Source organism: Oryza brachyantha, chromosome 7, assembly GCF_000231095.2.
Source record: "Oryza brachyantha chromosome 7, ObraRS2, whole genome shotgun sequence".
Taxonomy (NCBI): domain Eukaryota; kingdom Viridiplantae; phylum Streptophyta; class Magnoliopsida; order Poales; family Poaceae; genus Oryza; species Oryza brachyantha.
The window spans coordinates 14,934,018-14,952,154 of NC_023169.2; the positions used below are offsets into that span (position 1 = coordinate 14,934,018).

An 18,137-nucleotide genomic window follows, 5' to 3' on the forward strand; every position below is an offset into this window, starting at 1 on the left:
TTCACATGATTATTTTTTTTCTATAGCTTGTCCGCACGTACGTCAACTTTATAAGCATCTAGCGCTGGCGCAGCCATGTAAGATATGAATCAGGGTCTGAAATAGACGTATTCAGGTTCTTATCTGTTGCTGATTTCATTTATCTATGAACTTCTCTGATCGGCAGTCAATTTTGTATACGGTTCCTAAGATTTATTTTTGACCGGCATTTCTGGGTCTGGGTCCTTGTTTTTTAATTTTGTATAGCTATTTAATTTTATAGACAATGAAGTTAACTATTACAAAATATAAAATCTATTTTAGAAAAAGTGAAATAATAAAATTTTTTATAACCTTTTAAAAATGCATTGTTTAGCGATTCATTAAGCGTTTATGCAAAAGCCGTATAAAAAGCTGATAAAAAATAAGCTGGCTCGAAGAGCACAACCTAATCATTGTCTTCAACTGAATTTATCAAATTTTGAATTGCTGAAACATAACCTTATGCGTAATGATGTTACTTAAGAGCTTGACTATGATACTCTCTCCTGGTAGTATCCTACTAACATTATTGTCATTGATATTAGAATCTGGACCGTTGATTTAACATTTTACTATCAGTAGAAAAATTATTTTACCACCAGTAGTTGTTTAGGTAATATAATTGTATAAATGTATCTGATCTATTAGATTATAAAAAGTAAACGATTTAGATTAGTTCTATTTAGATTAGTTCTATTAGTAGTAGACAGTACGAACACTCAGTTACTTCACAGTGATAACTGATGATTTGGAACTTCATCTGATTTAAGAAGCCGATCGTTCTTCAGATAGCTTGGCCAATTTGACTCGTCTGTTGGACATGATGCGCCAAAAATTCAACACCTCTGCGTCAGAGGTGAACTGAAACGAAAGTACAGCTAGCCGATTATTCATTTCTTGCGATCACATTCACATGACTAATCTACAAAGCAGTGGTTGAGCAAACGGCGACTTGCTTGTCTCATGCTAGTAATCCATACAACACGACGCCCAAATATACTGAAATTCCGCATGCATGTAGTCGCTACAGAGAAAATATGGGTTTAAATGTAGCAGAATATTTTGATGCAGCTAGCTTCCTCCAAGCAAGGCAAGAACGGGGTTGGAAACTTATAGTGCCCCCCGTCGAATCACAGAGTTGTAAAACCACTGGAAACTGATAGTTTTTTTTTTTTTATGGAATTCCATCGAATCATGTTGATTCAAGCATTTGTAAAACCCTACCTCCAAGGAGAAGAAAAACATTCGGATCATCCAAACAGCATTAGTAACTATGATGAGCCGTGCTTGAGTTGAGCCGTCGATCGTACGTGTACGGTGAGCTCTCGAGTGGGAAATCAACTCAAGATTGGGCCTACTAATTATCTAATTATTGTCTAGCACGTGCCTTTGACTCGCAAACAAGCCATCTTGAGCCATACTCTCTCTGTCTTTATTTCGCTAGGTCCAGGCGACGGGTCAAAAGTATTACCGCTTATATTTTAAAATATAAATATTTCTAGACTAATAAAGTAATAGGAAAAGAAGTCTTCACGTTCACTCTCACGAGCTAGAAAATGTCACATTAATCAAGAAAAATAAGACAAATAGAAAGGAAATTGATTAAAATAATTAGAAAAGAATCAAAGAAAATCATGATCGACTCTCCGACCTTAGGTGCGTGCGATGAGATCGTTAAGTGGGCTCTCGGAGGTGGAGCACACTTGCAGCCACAGCAAACGCCACATTAATTGGATCGGACTTGGTGAAGATAGAAACTCCAGGAAATAATATTCACGTTAATAGCAATCGGACTGAAAAAGGAGAAAATAACGGACTTTTAATCAGACAAGGAAAATCAAAGGAAAATAAGAGAAAAAAGAAAATATATTTTTAAATTTGACAGGTCGATTAAAAATAAGGAAAAATACTAAAAAAGTCTATGTATAATAAAGTTTGGAAAAATCCAAATCTTGAATTAAAATATTGAAAATAATTGATATTAACGGAAGAGTCTATCTATAAATACAATTTAGAAAGATCTAAAATTTTGGTTAAAAATAGGGAAAAAAATAAGAGAATGTGTCAAAATACAAATACAATTTAGAAGTATATAAAATTTGAATTACAACTTAAATATTATGCATAAAAGAGTTAATGCACAAGTAAAATAGGGTTTCATGTAAAAATATAACTAAAAAATTAATATTCGAATTGACAATTTCAAAGTAATTATTATCAAAATAAATGACTCTTTATAGATAAAATTTATAACAATGCTAGCTCAACAATATATATAAAGTAATATAAAAAAGAGCATCCACGTCCTCATGAGCTAAAAAATCCAAGATTAATCAAAGAAAAATAAGAGAGAGAAAAAATATCAATCAGAAAAAAAAAGAAAAGAAGATCAGAATATTTGCATGGGTATGTCAATTTGATCGGATAGATCAGGTTTATTTACACGTGACGTCTCATCTATGTGTTTTTATGAAAGATAAAATAAAAGATCAGGTTTAGAGTCACTATGTTTACTCTTACGTGCTAGAAAATTTCATATTAATAGAAAGAAAATAAGAGAAGAAAAAGAAAAGATAATGGTTTTTTGATCGGATAAGGAGTTTTTTTTGGAGAAAAATAACGTGATTTTTTGGAATAAAAAAGAAAAGATAATGATTTTTTTGGATCGGAGAAGAAAAGGAAGAAAATTGTGATTTATAGCAAAATAAGAGATAAAAAAGATAATATCTTTTTTGAAATTGGATAAGGAAAGAGAAAGTCGGATTTTTTAATCGGTTGTAGTATTATTCTTAGATCTATTATATTATTAAGATAATATAAAAGGAAGTGGAGTTTCAAATGTAAAAGTTTGATCTAAATTAGGTCCGAGTTTAAAACTACATTGACATTTTAATATTTATGTTTTACAATATAATATAAAAATATATTTGATATTATATAAGAAATTTCATAGCGAAGTTAGCCGCGCAGTCTGCGCGGGTCAATATGCTAGTTTAGTATATATTAAAATATTTTATTTTAGTCACTTTAGGTATTTATTTTTTAAATTTTCAATTGATTAGATTTTTTTTGAGCATATGAAGAAACATTGAAATAGTTGAAACGTAGAAATCAGTATAAAAATACTTAATAAATTTTGAATAGAAATATTTATATTTTAGGACAGACGTGGTAGCTTGATAGCTCAATTCTGATTCTTGGAGCAACTTTTTTGGCCTGAACCCGTTGTCGTCACTAGTCATTTAAGCACAGTGACAGTGGGTGGTTAGCCCTGGCTGGTTTCTTTCAAGGACCCAGATATGGCTTCGTTTTTCCACGGTATATCTTGACTACTGGCTAGTGCCACTACACTTACGCAAGCCAGATCGACATGGTGTCACTGTTGGATTGGCTCGAGTTCCGTATTCTTCTTAATTTTCAGATAGCTCACTTAGAGAGAATCATGTATAGAGAGAGAGAGAGCGAAAGAGGATGAAAAGGACTGTATTAATAACATGCAGAGAACTGGCGATTCATTGTCACGGTTGTGAGCTGAGTCATGCATCAGAATCTACCCGGCACTGATGGCATGCATACACACACACAAAAGAGTTTTTTTTTCATTGGATACCTGGGCTCCAAATAAGCCAGAGAAATTAAAATGGGTGTTTACTTTTTGCGGCCTGGAAAAATCTCTCCATTTCATCCAATTGTTGAGTGCCTGGCCATGCTTCAATCCATCACAATTCGCAGCTCCTATTACACGTAACAGTAGCCCTTTTGGGTTGACTTCTTGACTCTAGCTAGACCCTGTAGTGCTTGAAAACGACGTTTTTGTATGAAAGAAAAAGAAGCAAGTTTTGGATTTGCTCAATCAAACTACGGACGAATTAATTTGCACATGAAAGTAACATGGAACCTATTTGATTCTGTGTAGCCGATGTAATGCACACATCAGAAAAGCCGGTCGAGAGAGAGCAGTTCAACGGCTTCTTTCGTACAACGCCTAGTGCTACACAGATAGCATTGTTATTCCCTCTGTTCCAAGATAAATCAATTTGTAAATTTTTAAATTTATCCTAAATAAATCAACTTCTTTATCTTATCTACCCATGATTCGTAAATCGAGAAATTTTATCTCTCTGATACTCCTCACCTACCCACCCACCAAATTATTTTGCTATTAGTGATGGATATTTTAGGAATTTAGCTAACTCCTTAGCTCTTTCTTGAGAAGGTAGGAATTGCATTTTTTAGAGACACAAAGAGTATACTTTATAAGGTCATTCTTAATGCAAGTTTCATGAACACGATTACCTAAAGTGACATGTCATCTAAAAAGTTTAAAATTAGGATGAAACACACCTCTCTCAATACATAGTTTTATCTATTATTGTTTCCTAGATTACATGCTAGACACAAGTTGTCTAGGTAACAGTGCATAGAAGTTTTATCCCCATAAAACTCATTTCATCTCTCTCTTCATTAATACGTTGCCACATCATTAAAAATACCTACGTGACACCCTATTTATTGTCCATAAAACTTCTGCTGAGAATGACACCCTATGTTGCCACGTCATTAAAAATACCCGGCACGAAGGAAGCAAGGGAAAGCAGGTATTTGTCGCTTGTCGACAGTATCGTCGCAGTATGCACGCACTACGGTATCTGCCGCGTAATGGAGGACATGTTCTTGTACAGATATACTAGTATATAGTACTGTACCAATATTTCGGTGTGGGCGTATGCATGGCTACTACTGTTGCAAACTTGCAATCTGCTCTGGAAGTCAGATGTGAAATGCAGTCCTTGCACAGACAGCCCATGCGTAGACTTGTCAGCCACTCTCATTTCCATTGAATCTGCGCGCATGTCGACGGCCCGACGACCCCTCCCCGTTGAATCTCTAGTCACAAGTCAGAGCACGGCAGCAGTGAGCTGCTGGTTTTCATCCCTATCTTTTTTTTGTTGTTTATATTTATAAATTAAATTTATATTTTAAATTTTAAAAATAGATTTAAGATTCTTTTATAGTTTTTTTCGTTTTAGTTTTAATCATTAAAAATATATATATAATTTTTATTTATGAATTATTTTTCATTTGAAAAACATCAGTGTCACCCTGTTGATTCGCCGATCAGCCGCGATAGGGATTAGGGAGAGATTTCTTGGCTTTCGCTTCATCGTCAACCGAGTCCTCCTCCGACGTACGTCATGTTGTATCAGCTATCGCCGTGTATGTATGTATGTATGCACGCCGTTGCAGCGGCGGACGCGTCCGGCAGTCGGCGGAGGAAAAGGAGACGTGCGGGACGCCGGCCGGCCGGTCTGCGCGTAGGAAAAACGGGTCGGCTGGTCAAAGCTAAGCCCTCGCAGAGCAAAAATTAAAAAAACGAGCGGAAAAAAAAACGCGAGCAATCAATGCCCCTCTTGCTGGGCAGACGGCGACGTGTGCCCGCCTGCGCGCACCGAGAGCCAGACGATCGCTGATCGCTGGAGCAGCGGCGGCCATGGAACCGGGGCCGCGCGACGGCGAGACGGCGACGTTTTTTTGGGCCAACTCCGTGCAACTCGATCGGCATGGAGGGCAAAGTCTTCGCGCGTGACAACGGCAACCGGCAGCTGCAGCCATGCCGCCAAGGACGCCATCCTCTGCACGCATTTGGCTAGCTCCTGCCCGCTTGTTGCTGTCAGCTCGGCTGATCCGGCTCGGCTCTCGGCCTCTCACCGGTAGCATTCTGGACCACTGCTGCAGCGACAGCGTGTTCTTGGCCATCGGCAGCATGCAGTCGATTTCCACGACGCGCACAAATGAAACGACGATCGTTCCCCTTGAAATTTCGTGTACTTTAATTAGTTATCGCATACAGTGCGATTGTTTGATTTTTTTTCTTAAAAAGCTAAACGGTATATATGCAAACGAAAAATAACTTGTGAATAAAATTTCTATATACTTTTTAGCGATATAAAAACTAATGCTAAAAAATAAAATATGATAAAAGAACATCAAAATTAATCTCACATTTAATGTTAAAATTTAAAATTTGACTTATAAAATAAATAAATATGAAAAAGATGATACCGATAAAAATGGTTGGATAGCTGACATAGAGAGTGAGAGACTGCCGGTGGCGTGCGCGTACGGCAGGGGAGGAACGACCGATCGTTACCTCTGCTCTAGGGCTGCGTTCGAAGTTTGACGAATCTGACGATGTGAGTAGTCGATCCATCAACAGAGCAATTAATTTACTGCGCTCTGAGTCATTAAAGTTTCGAAGAATTCTGCCTTTCCTTCTCCGGTTGGTGTAGGAGAAAAATGAACTTACGAACTGACAAGTGATTAAGAGTCTTCAGATTGTATTTACACGTGTAGTAAGCGATAGCTGCGGCCATTGACCGCCACTGAAACGAGATTTAGCAGAGCTGATCTGTTTGATTGTATATTCATACGACACGACTCCAGCTGTACTTTAAATTGTTTCGAATTCAATAATTAAAAGTGGGGGTTTGATTAGTATTTATATTATGTCCTCGAGAGCAGGTAATAGTTTTGATGAGCCTACTGGTACAAACGAAATTCACTGTACTGTTTGTTAGGTGTGTAACGGGTCATCAGATCATTACCCTATCATCATGCCTGCCAGATATGCCAAGTTGATTATAATTTCGAAAAGAATGGCAAGCCAATTCCAGGTGTTGAGCTGATTATCTAAGAAATCATGCTCTCTGAAGTCCTAAAATAGTCGGATAGTAGCATCAAGGTTAATAAATTCAGCGGGTTTCCGTATTGAAAAATGCTGCTCAGTTCAGTTGACCCAACGCTGGCTGAGTGGCTCATAGGACAACTATTTAACACCCATTTTCAAAGATTCCTTAATCATTCAAAGATATATAATAGAAAAATCTCCGCAAGATAACTGTAGTTTTCATCACGCTTCAATTATGCAGTCCATATATGACGGAGCTACAGAAAACAAATAAGACCTTGTTTATAGTTCCAAAAACAATCTTTGGATACATAAATGAAACACTAAATATATATGAATATTAAAACTAATTACACAGTTATATGGGAAATAGTGAGATGAATTTTTTGAGCCTAATTAATATATGATTAATTATAAGTGCTACAGTAACCATTATGTACTAATGACGGATTAATTAGACTCAAAAGATCCGTCTCGCAGTTTTCAGGCGGAATCTGAAATTTATTTTGCAATTAGACTATGTTTAATACTTCAAATGTGTATCTGTATGTGTCGATGTGATGTTTTTGCAAAATAGTTTTGCAAACTGAACATAGCCTAAAAATCAGAAGCAATTTGCCGGTGGTCCATGTTACTTAAGGAAGATGATGTTATCAATGTGAAGAACGTATGCAAAGTCCTATAAGTACGGGTTATGGACATATTCTCTACTGTTGGTTGAAATTGGAGCAGTATCCGTCTCTCTTAATGTGTTTGGGGTAGATTCATGATGTTTGAGACCATTAAGTTTTGTTGGAGTCTTTGTGTTTTCTATGGTGTGTCTATTATATAACTGTTTAAGGTTGGGTCTAAATACTCGTTGTATTATTGTGGCTGTGTGCGTCGCTCATAGTCGCAGAGGCCAGCACCCCTATCTATTCTCTTTCGCTTATACCTATAAGCAAGAATTTAAATTTTTAATCTTAAATTTAAAGTAATTTAAGGATTTTTTCACCAAAATTTATTTTATAGTCTTAGCTTTTAGATCGCTAAGAATACATATATATAAATTTTTCATCATAAATTATTTTTAATTTACAGATATGTTATTTGATTTTTTTTCAGAAAAAGACAAACAATTACTCCTAAGTTTGTAATCCATTATCTGAAGAAAAATGTAAAAGTAAGCAGAGGTAGTACTCCAAACATGATAACAACTCTGTATTTTTCATCCTAGCAAATTCAAAGCGTTCTAATCAAACCCTCAAAAGAGAACATTACTCGATCTCTGTTAATTCCCTTCTGTGTAGCAGAGTTATTAATTCTATGTTGATTATTACAAAATTAACCTCTTCATACCCACAGTCCCATCTGCTTTCCTACTTGCATTTCACTGCCTGGGCACCATTTTCATCAGCAGGTAGAGAGTCCCAGTTTAATTTTTAGAAATAGTAGGTCAAATTTCAGCGGTGACCCGTCCAAGGTTTTAAATTATCAGGCGTTGCTTCTCAAATGGGCATCTGACATGTGAACGTACTTGCAAGTTGCAATTAATCACTTCACTAAACTATCCAGCGCATGGCCGACATGAGAAGCCAGCGATGCATGCAGGGACTGTAGCTGTGTGCAGTAAGAAATTCAGCTGCAGAGACCAAGATAGGACTAGCGCACATTATAAATTTATAATCAGACATATGACATGCATTAGTATAGTAACAACACACGCGATGGTTAATACAGTGAGATAATAGTGTCATAGTGAAGGATAAGATCCAGCTTTATGTTAATCCACGCGTTGGCATATAAAGTCTTTGCTCTGTGTGCACTTTTTGGGGGAGACCTTTTCCTCTCTTCTTGGATGCTAATCCCAAAACAATGTACTTTACGAAAAAAAGGTGATCAAATATATCAAACAATGATATAGCTTTACTGATTTGTTTATGGTTACTGCATTACCAAATTCAGCTTGTCAAAAAGGGCCGTTGTCCCATTTTCAGCCATCTCGGCGCCCGAAGCAGCAGATAATCTCATCCACCTACTCTGAAAAAATAAATTGGGTCCAGCGACGTGTGATCCAATTGGCCATTATATTCAGCAATCAGTGGTACTTGGACTTCCTAACACAAGTGATGAAAGACGAAGGATTTTCTAATTATCTTATAACTATTTAGTGATATAAACTGAGTTAACTACTTTAGAAAGATAAAAGATATTAAATTTTCATACATAATTTTTTAGAAGTGTGTAGTTCAGCAGTTTAGGAAACAACGTCTAAAAACCGAGGAAAAAAACTGATAATAAGATGGCTAGAATAGAACAGCCTTGGGCCCTGTTTAGAGTAAGAAAATGATAACTTTGCATTTGACAGTAGACTAGTAAATTTCATCAAAAAGTGCATAGGAACGTGGATCATCTCTCACTTTCCAAAAAAAATGATAATAGCTTAAAAAATTACTTTTGCATTCACCGTTCCAACTGTCTTTAACCAGGCCTCGGTTTGTCTTGGCCTAATCAATCACAGTACTCCGTATTTTCTAAGACAGGAGGTGGCTAAGCAAAGTAGCAACACCACCGGGTGAGTGGTGACCATGCAACAGCGGGAGCCGCCTACATCCGGGCCCACCTTAACAGAGGCTGTCAAGCTGGGCCCACATGGTGATTCGGGCCGGAGCCGGAGGTGACCCGAACCTGCAGCACCCACGCCACGCGCGTCTATATATGCTCGCCGGTTCCACTGCCTCCTCTGCCACACAGACAGACGAGGACGAGCTCGCTCTCGACCGCCACTAGAGGACAAGGGCCCAGACCAGGCTCCTCCTCCTCCTCCTCCGCACCCACCGGAGATGGCTTCCGCCGCGCTGCCGGAGGCCGTCGCGCCGAAGAAGAAGGGCAACTTCAAGTTCGCCTTCGCCTGCGCAATTCTCTCCTCCATGACCTCCATCCTGCTCGGCTATGGTAAGTTAAAGGTTAAAACACACATTCACTTCCCGCGCAGCAGGCAGCAGGCGGCTGCTTCGATCTCTCCAAGCTCTGCATGGGTGCTCATGTCGCCGACGCGTGTGGCTTTGCAGATATTGGTGTGATGAGTGGCGCGTCGCTGTACATCAAGAAGGACTTGAAGCTCTCGGACGGCAAGGTGGAGGTCCTGATGGGCATACTGAACCTCTACTCGCTCATCGGCTCCTTCGCCGCGGGCCGGACGTCGGACTGGATCGGCCGGCGGTACACCATCGTGTTCGCCGCCGTCATCTTCTTCGCGGGGGCTCTACTGATGGGGTTCTCCGTCAACTTCGGCATGCTCATGTTCGGCCGCTTCGTGGCTGGCATCGGCGTCGGGTACGCGCTCATGATCGCGCCGGTGTACACCGCCGAGGTGTCACCGGCGTCGGCCCGTGGCTTCCTGACGTCGTTCCCGGAGGTGTTCATCAACTTCGGCATCCTTCTGGGGTACGTCTCGAACTACGCCTTCTCCCGCCTGCCGCTGCGCCTTGGGTGGCGCGTCATGCTCGGCATCGGCGCGGCGCCGTCCGTGCTGCTCGCGCTCATGGTGCTCGGCATGCCGGAGTCGCCGCGGTGGCTCGTCATGAAGGGGCGCCTCGCCGACGCCAAGGTCGTGCTGGAGAAGACGTCCGACACGCCAGAGGAGGCCGCGGACCGCCTCGCGGACATCAAGGCTGCCGCTGGCATCCCCGAGGAGCTCGACGGCGACGTGGTGACCGTTCCCAAGAGAGGGAGCGGCGAGGAGATGCGGGTGTGGAAGGAGCTCATCCTGTCCCCGACACCGGCCATGCGGCGCATCCTGCTGTCCGGTCTCGGCATCCACTTCTTCCAGCAGGCGTCGGGCATCGACGCCGTCGTGCTCTACAGCCCGCGCGTGTTCAAGAGCGCCGGCATCACCGACGACAACCAGCTCCTCGGCACCACCTGCGCGGTGGGTGTCACCAAGACGCTCTTCATCCTAGTGGCGACCTTCTTCCTCGACCGCATCGGGCGGCGCCCGCTGCTGCTGAGCAGCACGGGCGGCATGATCCTCTCCCTCATCGGCCTCGGCGCGGGGCTCACCGTCGTCGGGCAGCACCCCGACGCCAAGATCCCATGGGCCATCGGCCTGAGCATCGCCTCCACCCTGGCCTACGTCGCCTTCTTCTCCATCGGCCTCGGGCCCATCACGTGGGTGTACAGCTCCGAGATCTTCCCGCTCCAGGTGCGCGCGCTGGGCTGCGCGCTCGGCGTCGCCTCCAACCGCGTGACCAGCGGCGTCATCTCCATGACCTTCCTGTCGCTCTCCAATGCCATCACCATCGGCGGCAGCTTCTTCCTCTACGCCGGCATCGCCGCTCTCGCATGGGTGTTCTTCTACACCTACCTCCCGGAGACCCGTGGCCGGACGCTGGAGGAGATGAGCAAGCTGTTCGGCGCCACGGACGCGCGCCCAGAAGCAGACGACACCGCGAAGGAGAAGCAGAAAGTGGAAATGGCCGCCACGAACTGACCCAAACTAACCCCCAAAACTACCAAACCCTAAGGGGTTTCTCGCAAAAACGTGTGCTGTATAACTGTATTTCGCCATAGCTAGCTAGCTAAGCTAGCTGCCACCGTGCAATAGGTAGCAACGTGCGAAGATTCGCTGATCCGGCGATGCTGGAGAGCGACGGCCGGCCGGCGACACACTGGAAGCTGAGCTGAGCTCCCCAGCTCGAGACTTTGAAGACGTCTTAAATCATCTCCAAGCACATGGATTTTACTTTGCTCTTTAATTGCTTTGTCCGTAAAAGCCGTACTATTAGTGATCAATGCGATGAATACCAGTATACTCCCATATTGCAAGCTGAGGCTAAGTGTGTGTAGCTAGCTACTAGAAGCGGTATACTGTCAGCCACGTTGTTCTTGTAAGAAGTGTTTTTAAATTTCAAGTGTTAATTAAGAAGTATTGTTGCAGTAACCAACAACCTTAGCCAGTTAGTCCTCGATCGCTGCAAGGGGTCAAGCGTGAGGTTAGAAAATTGGCGGTGGTTTGAGGGTTCTCCCGATTGAGTCAAGCAAGAGACGGAAAAGTGTGGAGAAAAAAAAAACTATTTCTCCCTTTTAAAATGGTGGCACGCATGGCTGGTTGCCACGGAGAAATTATGAAGTTTTAAAATAATAAGTTGTTCGACTCAATCACGGGACCGGAATCTTGTGATCACGCAAGCAGCCAACAGCCTGATTCGAAGTTTATTATTATCGCTCTCACCGTCTGATGCTGCAAAATTAAGAATGCATAATGATAATTTATATTTGATTTGTATCAAAGAGAAGTTGCAGATTTAAGAATGCACAATAATGATAATTACATCTTTGATTTGTTTCATGCAGAAGTTAACAAGAGTCCTTCGCTGTAGCCGGGCTCGGCGGAGGCGTCCCCTGCTTCCATGGCCGTGTCGTTCGTGCCGAACACCTTGCCCATCTCCTCCAGCGTCTGGCCGCGCGTCTCCGGGAGGTGAGTGAAGAAGAACACCCACGCGAGCGCCGAGACGGCGGCGTAGAGGAAGAAGCTACCGCCGATGGTGACGGCGTCGGAGAGCGACAGGAAGGTCATGGAGATGACGCCGCTGGTGACGCGGTTGCACGCCACGCCGACGGCGAAGCCCAGCGCGCGCACCCGCAGCGGGAAGATCTCCGAGGTGTACACGCCGGTCATGGGCCCGAGCCCGACGGAGAAGAAGGCCGCGTAGGCCAGGAGGGAAGCGACGCAGAGGCTGACGGCCCACGGGACCTCGGCGTCCGGGCTCCGGCCCACGGCGGCGAGCCCCGTCGCGAGGCCGACGCGGTCGAGCAGGAACGCGGCGACCAAGACGAAGAGCGTCTTGGCGACGCCGACGGCGCAGGTGGTGCCCAGGAGTTGGTCGTCGCCGGTGATGCCAGCGCTCTTGAACACGCGCGGGCTGTAGAGCACGACGGAGTCGACGCCCGACGCCTGCTGGAAGAAGTGGAGGCCGTCTGCGGCGAGCAGGATCCGCCGAATGGCCGGGGTAGGGGACACGACGAGCTCCCTCCAGACCCGCAGCTCCTCGCTGCCTCTCTTCTTGGGCATGGTTACCACGTCGCCGTCGAGGTCGTTTGGGACGCCAGCCGCCGCCTTGATGTCAGCGAGGCGCTCCGACGCCTCCTGGGGCGTGTCAGCGATCTTCTCCAGTACAGACTTGGCGTCGGCGAGACGGCCCTTCATGAGAAGCCACCGTGGCGACTCCGGCATGCCGAACACCATGAGCGCGAGAAGGACGGACGGCGCCGCGCCAACGCCGAGCATGACGCGCCACCCGAGGTAGAGCGGCAGGCGGGCGAAGGCGTAGTTGGAGACATAGCCGAGGAGAATTCCGAGGTTGATGGAGACCTCCGGGAACGTGGTGAGGAAGCCACGTGACGTCGCCGGCGAGATCTCGGCAGTGTACACGGGCGCGATCATGAGCGCGTACCCGACGCCGATGCCCGCCACGAAGCGGCCGGCCATGAGCGTGGCGTAGTCGCCGGCGAAGCACATGAGCAGCGCGCCCGCGAAGAAGAAGCTGGCCGCGAAGACGACGGTGAACCGCCGGCCGATCCAGTCGGCCGTCCTCCCGGCGGCGAAGGAGCCGGCGAGCGAGTAGATGTTCAGGATGCCCATCAGGATCTCCACCTGCACGTCCGAGATCTTCAGGTCTTTCTTGATGTACAGCGACGCGCCGCTCATCACCCCAATGTCTGCAAAATTTGGCGCGAACTTGAACAGTCAGTGCACTCTGACAGTGCACAGCACTTCTGAAAAAAAAAAAACAGACAACACATCTGAAAAGCGAAGGATGCGAATACGAATATACGAGTACCATAGCCGAGGACGATGGAGGCCATGGATGCAAGGATGGTGCAGGTGAATGCATACTTGACGTTCTTCTTCTTGGGCTCCACGGACATGGCTGGGAGCTCGGTGGATACCAATGCCATTCGTGGTAGTTACTAGTTATTAGTGCAGCTTTTCTGGAAGAGCTACCGTTATTAATCTGATCGAACAAGTGATTGAAATGTTGGCTGAGCTAAGCGCCGTAAAGGCTGGTTTAGTTTGCCGAAATTTTTAGGTTAATGCCATATCGAATGTTCGATCGGACGTCGGAAGGCTATTCGGCAATTAATTGAAAATCTAATTACACAAGGTGTCAGGAAACCACGAGACAAAATTTTTAAGCCAAATTAATCCGTCATTAACGCATGTGTGTTACGGTAGCAGTTATGACTAATCATGTAATAATTAGGCTCAAAAAGTTCGGTCTCGCAATTTTTTTCTAAACTGTACAGTTAGTTATTTTAATTGTATTTAATGTTATATACATGTGTCCAAAGATTTGATGTGACAGGTAAACGTGAAAAAATTTGGAAACTAAACAGAGCCTAAAATACATTAGGAGACGAAACTGCACATTTAAATTTGTAAGCGTCAGCGTGCAAGCAACTTCAAAATTCGTCATCTTCTTTGACTTATGGATTCCAGTCATTTTAAAACCTAGATTAACCAACTAAATGAGCTCAGATTATCCTATCTCCTAGGAACGTCGAGGTCAGATCGTCACTATCCTATCTCCATAGAACGTTGATCAATACAACAAGCACCTTTGCTCTGTTTACACAAAAAGCAGTTTTTTTTTCTTATGTTTGATAGACAGTTGGGCCAAAAGTCAGCACACCTGGAATCCCAACGTTCCAAGCCCACCTGGAATAGTCAGCCCACGGGTGTAAAAAGTGAAAAATACGGCCTTAAATCCACCGAAATTAACTGGAATACTGAAGGAAAAAGTCCACTAGATGCAAGTTTGTTTTTCATCCTTTAATCATAATATAAAAATGTATTTTCTTAGACTCACGAAATCTGTTTAAAAAAGCCTCAGTAGTATTGACTCATTTTTGACCAATTTTAGTGGTGTGGCAGCCAGTGATTCCATATATCAGATTTTTTTATTTTCTCTCTCCTTCTCTCTCCTCTCTCACCCCTCCTCTACTGCAACAACAAGCTCATTGGTGCCACCGCGGCGTCGGCTGCCGCTCGCGCTCGCCCGCCGCTGCACGCCACCGCCGCGTAGGCAGCCGCCTGCCCGAGCTTGCCGCCGTCGCACTTGACGATGCCCACCCACTGCTCGGCCCGCCCGAGCCACCGGCGGAGGGCGTAGAAGTAGTTGTCGGCGAGCGGCCGAAACCACCTCTTGCACACCAGCCTTAGCTTACAGTGATCACGCGGCACACCACAACAAGCTCATCGGCACAACCGCCGCGCCGGCTGCCGGTGCCCCCCCCCCCCCTCCCCTCTCATGTTCCGGTCACGTCGGCCACCCTCACCCGTGTTTCGGCCGCCGGCAGTGCTCTGGAGAAGCAGAGGACTTTTTCCAATACTGGATACCGATGCCGTCAGATGACAAAACGAGTCATTCCCAACGGCTCATCCAAGCTCATCCAAGCAGATTCTCTATTTAGATGACCATGTAAAATAATCTCTGTTTATCTCAAGGACGATAAATACAAATTCACACTCGCGTGAGCACCGAGGAACTCCTAATTGGCAATATGGTCTTCTTGTTTTTAGGACTCGGAGGAACTCCTAATTACTTATCTCTGACTAAGCTACTTGTGCTAATATTTGTCGGTCTTCGCTACAGCGGATTTTTAAACATCTTTACGAAGTATATCGAGATATTATATTTTTCAGTATAAAAATTTAGTATATTAAGATACAAAAATAGATATCAAAATTTATACTAAAATATCTCTCCGCTTCGGACATGATGGGTAAGCTGTTGATGAGGATGTTTTAGCTATTTCCACTCATTTCTCTCCAAAACAATTAAGTGTGATCACCGGGCAAAGTAATTCTCATCTCTCCTTGACGCCGCGGATGCAGGCATACAAGGAGAACCACGCGAGCACGAGGAACGCGGGGCACACGAGCAAGTTGACGTGCACGGCGGTGACCTCGTAGGCCCACACGAAGCTCGAGAAGATCGCGGCGCTGACGGCCCGGTTCACGTCGGCCGCCGCCGTCCACAGCCACCGCGGGCAGCCGTGCGGGACGACGCGTCCGCCCACCGCACGGGGCCAAGCGTGACCCACACCAGCGCTGTCAGCGACACCAGCATGGTCGCCGACTGGCTCCTCGCCCGCTTCGTCTGCTCCCGCCGCCGTTTCGTCGACGACACCGCCGCGCCGCCACCTCGGTGCGCGTGAGACGACGGGTGGCGGTGCGACGGCGCGCGCCACCTCAGGTGGCCCCCCGCGACGGCGGCGAGCGCTCTCACCACCAGCCAGCCGAGCTCGACCAGCACCAGGGACATGGAGAAGGAGGCGGCCACGACGAGCGCGAACGCCACGAGCGCCCTCGTCGTCTGCGCGGTGGACGAGACGCCGACGGCGCGGAACGCGCGCTCCACGTACTGGAACATGGACCTGATGCCGGACGCCTGCTGGAACACCTTGGCGACCAGCGCGCTGACGACGGCGTGGCGGAGAGGCTCCGTCGGCCTCGCCAGCAGCTCCAGCCATAGCCCGCACTCGTCCCTCCACCGGCTTTGCCTCGCCGGCGTTGCCACCGTCTCGCCGCAGCTGTCGTGCGGTGTTCTTCCGAGCTCCATTTTTATTTCGAGCAGACGGAACTCGGCCTCCTCCAGCGTCACGGAAGTCCTGGAGAGCACGCGCCGGGCCTTGTTCACGTGATCGGTGGCCAAGAGCCACCGTGGCGACTCCGGCATGAGGACGACGGCGAAGCCGAGCAGCGCCGGAATGGCCATGCCGGAGGCTACAGTCACCCTCCAGGCGACGTGCACCGGGAGGTTCAAGAATCTCTTGGAGTAGCAGAGAGCCCCGGCGATGCAGCCGAGGTACACGAAGCCTTCGGGGTGCGAGGTGAGGCCGCCGCTCAGCGAGGATGGGCTGAGATCGCCGGCGTAGGCCGGGACGGCCATGAGCGCCAGGCCCATGCCGACTCCGTTGACGAACATGCCGGCGGCGAACCCCACAAAGCTGGTGGCGATCCCCCGTGAGAGCGCCCCCGCGCAGAGCGCCGCGGCAGACAGGAGCACGGTGTAGCGGTCGCCGGCGAGACACTGGGCTCCCACGGCGGCGACAGCGCCGAGCAGGCAGGAGGCGACGGCAATGCACGCCAGGAGCTTCACGTCGGGAGCCTCCGACAGCACGGCAGAGCCGCACACCATGACAAGGTCTGCATCACCAACGTGCTTGCAAGATCATGGCGTGCTCCGATGGACGTACAGATGCATCTGGGCGGGGCGCGATGGTACTTACCGTATCCCAGCAAGAAAGGCGTCGCTGTCAAGAGCACGGCGCTGACAAGAGTGTACTTGTTCAGAGGGCGCCCCATCTCCGGCAGAAACTCCGGCCGTCTGATAAAATTTTCAAGAGGTGAACGCTGATAAAATTCTCGCAAATCTGATAAAAACAATTCTGATGAAACAGAGAAATGCATTGATTTGTTTGGATCAGTAAATCGTAAGAGCACGAACGATTATCTCAAAGAGGAAGATGGTTCAGAAGTCTGAATTGTACCGGTCTTTCGCACAACGATCTTCCCAGTGCCTTGATTTTTTGCAAGGTAAAATCTCTTCTCTTCAGACTGATCCACCTTTAGAATCGTTCCAAGGCTTCCCTTTTTCTCGTTGAAATAGCACAGTTTGATTGGGAGCTTCCTCAATCCTCTTGAAAGACGACGTAACAAACTCTCCCGAAAACTGAAACCCTCTACAGGTAGTTAATTAGCAGTAACAGCTAACCTATTTACTCGGGAGCAAGTGCTTGGCTTGAACGTCAGTCAAAGATAGATTTGCTTGGACAATAATAGTACTACTAGTAGATATCCATAACATTTTATAATCGATGTTAGCATGGATGATACAGATTTTCATAAGCTAGATTTCAATTTGAAATATTCATTTGGTAATAAATCCGAATATCCTCTAAAAAAGATCTTCTCTTCCCGACCTTAATTCTGCTAAATAAATTAGAGATGCTTATATCATTAGACAGAGGGAGTATTGTGTATCAGTAGAACACTGACAAATAGAAGATATGTGAGTAATATTGGTATACAAAGTTATCATACTTTCATAAGCCGGACACAAATAATCAGTATATAATCTATCCTTTGTAATCTAGGAGCCCTTTGAAATGGAGGATTGACAGATGATTTTTGGAGGATTCATTTTTTTCCTTTAGACCCCTTTGATTCATAGGAATAGGATAAGGAATTTTTCATAGAATTGCATTTCTGTGGTCAATTCCAAAGAGAACAAGCAAAATAGTCTTACTTCTCAGAAACTTTGCTTTGGTTCAACTTTTTGGTGTAATCAAAGGGCCCATTTTTCCTGTTTATTGTGTTTTCAGTTACAGAATTAGAAAGTGCTACCTCGATTCATGTATTCTCCCTGTTCACGTGTTTTTC

The 18,137-nt window shown here is 45.7% G+C and overlaps 2 protein-coding genes and 1 pseudogene across 2 annotated transcripts; 1 reads left to right on the top strand and 2 right to left on the bottom strand.

Annotated features, from left to right (window-relative positions):
* The first annotated feature begins 9,439 nt into the window (after positions 1–9,439).
* Positions 9,440–11,462, top strand: LOC102717170 (polyol transporter 5-like). Its single transcript, XM_006657825.3, has 2 exons — positions 9,440–9,643; positions 9,760–11,462. Exons 1-2 carry the CDS (start codon positions 9,532–9,534, stop codon positions 11,178–11,180), a joined length of 1,533 nt encoding a protein of 510 aa, XP_006657888.2. The 5' UTR covers positions 9,440–9,531; the 3' UTR covers positions 11,181–11,462.
* A 532-nt stretch (positions 11,463–11,994) lies between these two features.
* LOC102709014 (polyol transporter 5-like) lies at positions 11,995–13,648 on the bottom strand. Its single transcript, XM_006658677.3, has 2 exons — positions 13,531–13,648; positions 11,995–13,408 (listed from the first exon to the last, which is right to left on the bottom strand). Exons 1-2 carry the CDS (start codon positions 13,646–13,648, stop codon positions 12,036–12,038), a joined length of 1,491 nt encoding a protein of 496 aa, XP_006658740.1. The 3' UTR covers positions 11,995–12,035.
* Positions 13,649–15,176: 1,528 nt separating this feature from the next.
* On the bottom strand, positions 15,177–17,373 carry LOC102717450 (annotated as a pseudogene).
* Positions 17,374–18,137: the final 764 nt, after the last annotated feature.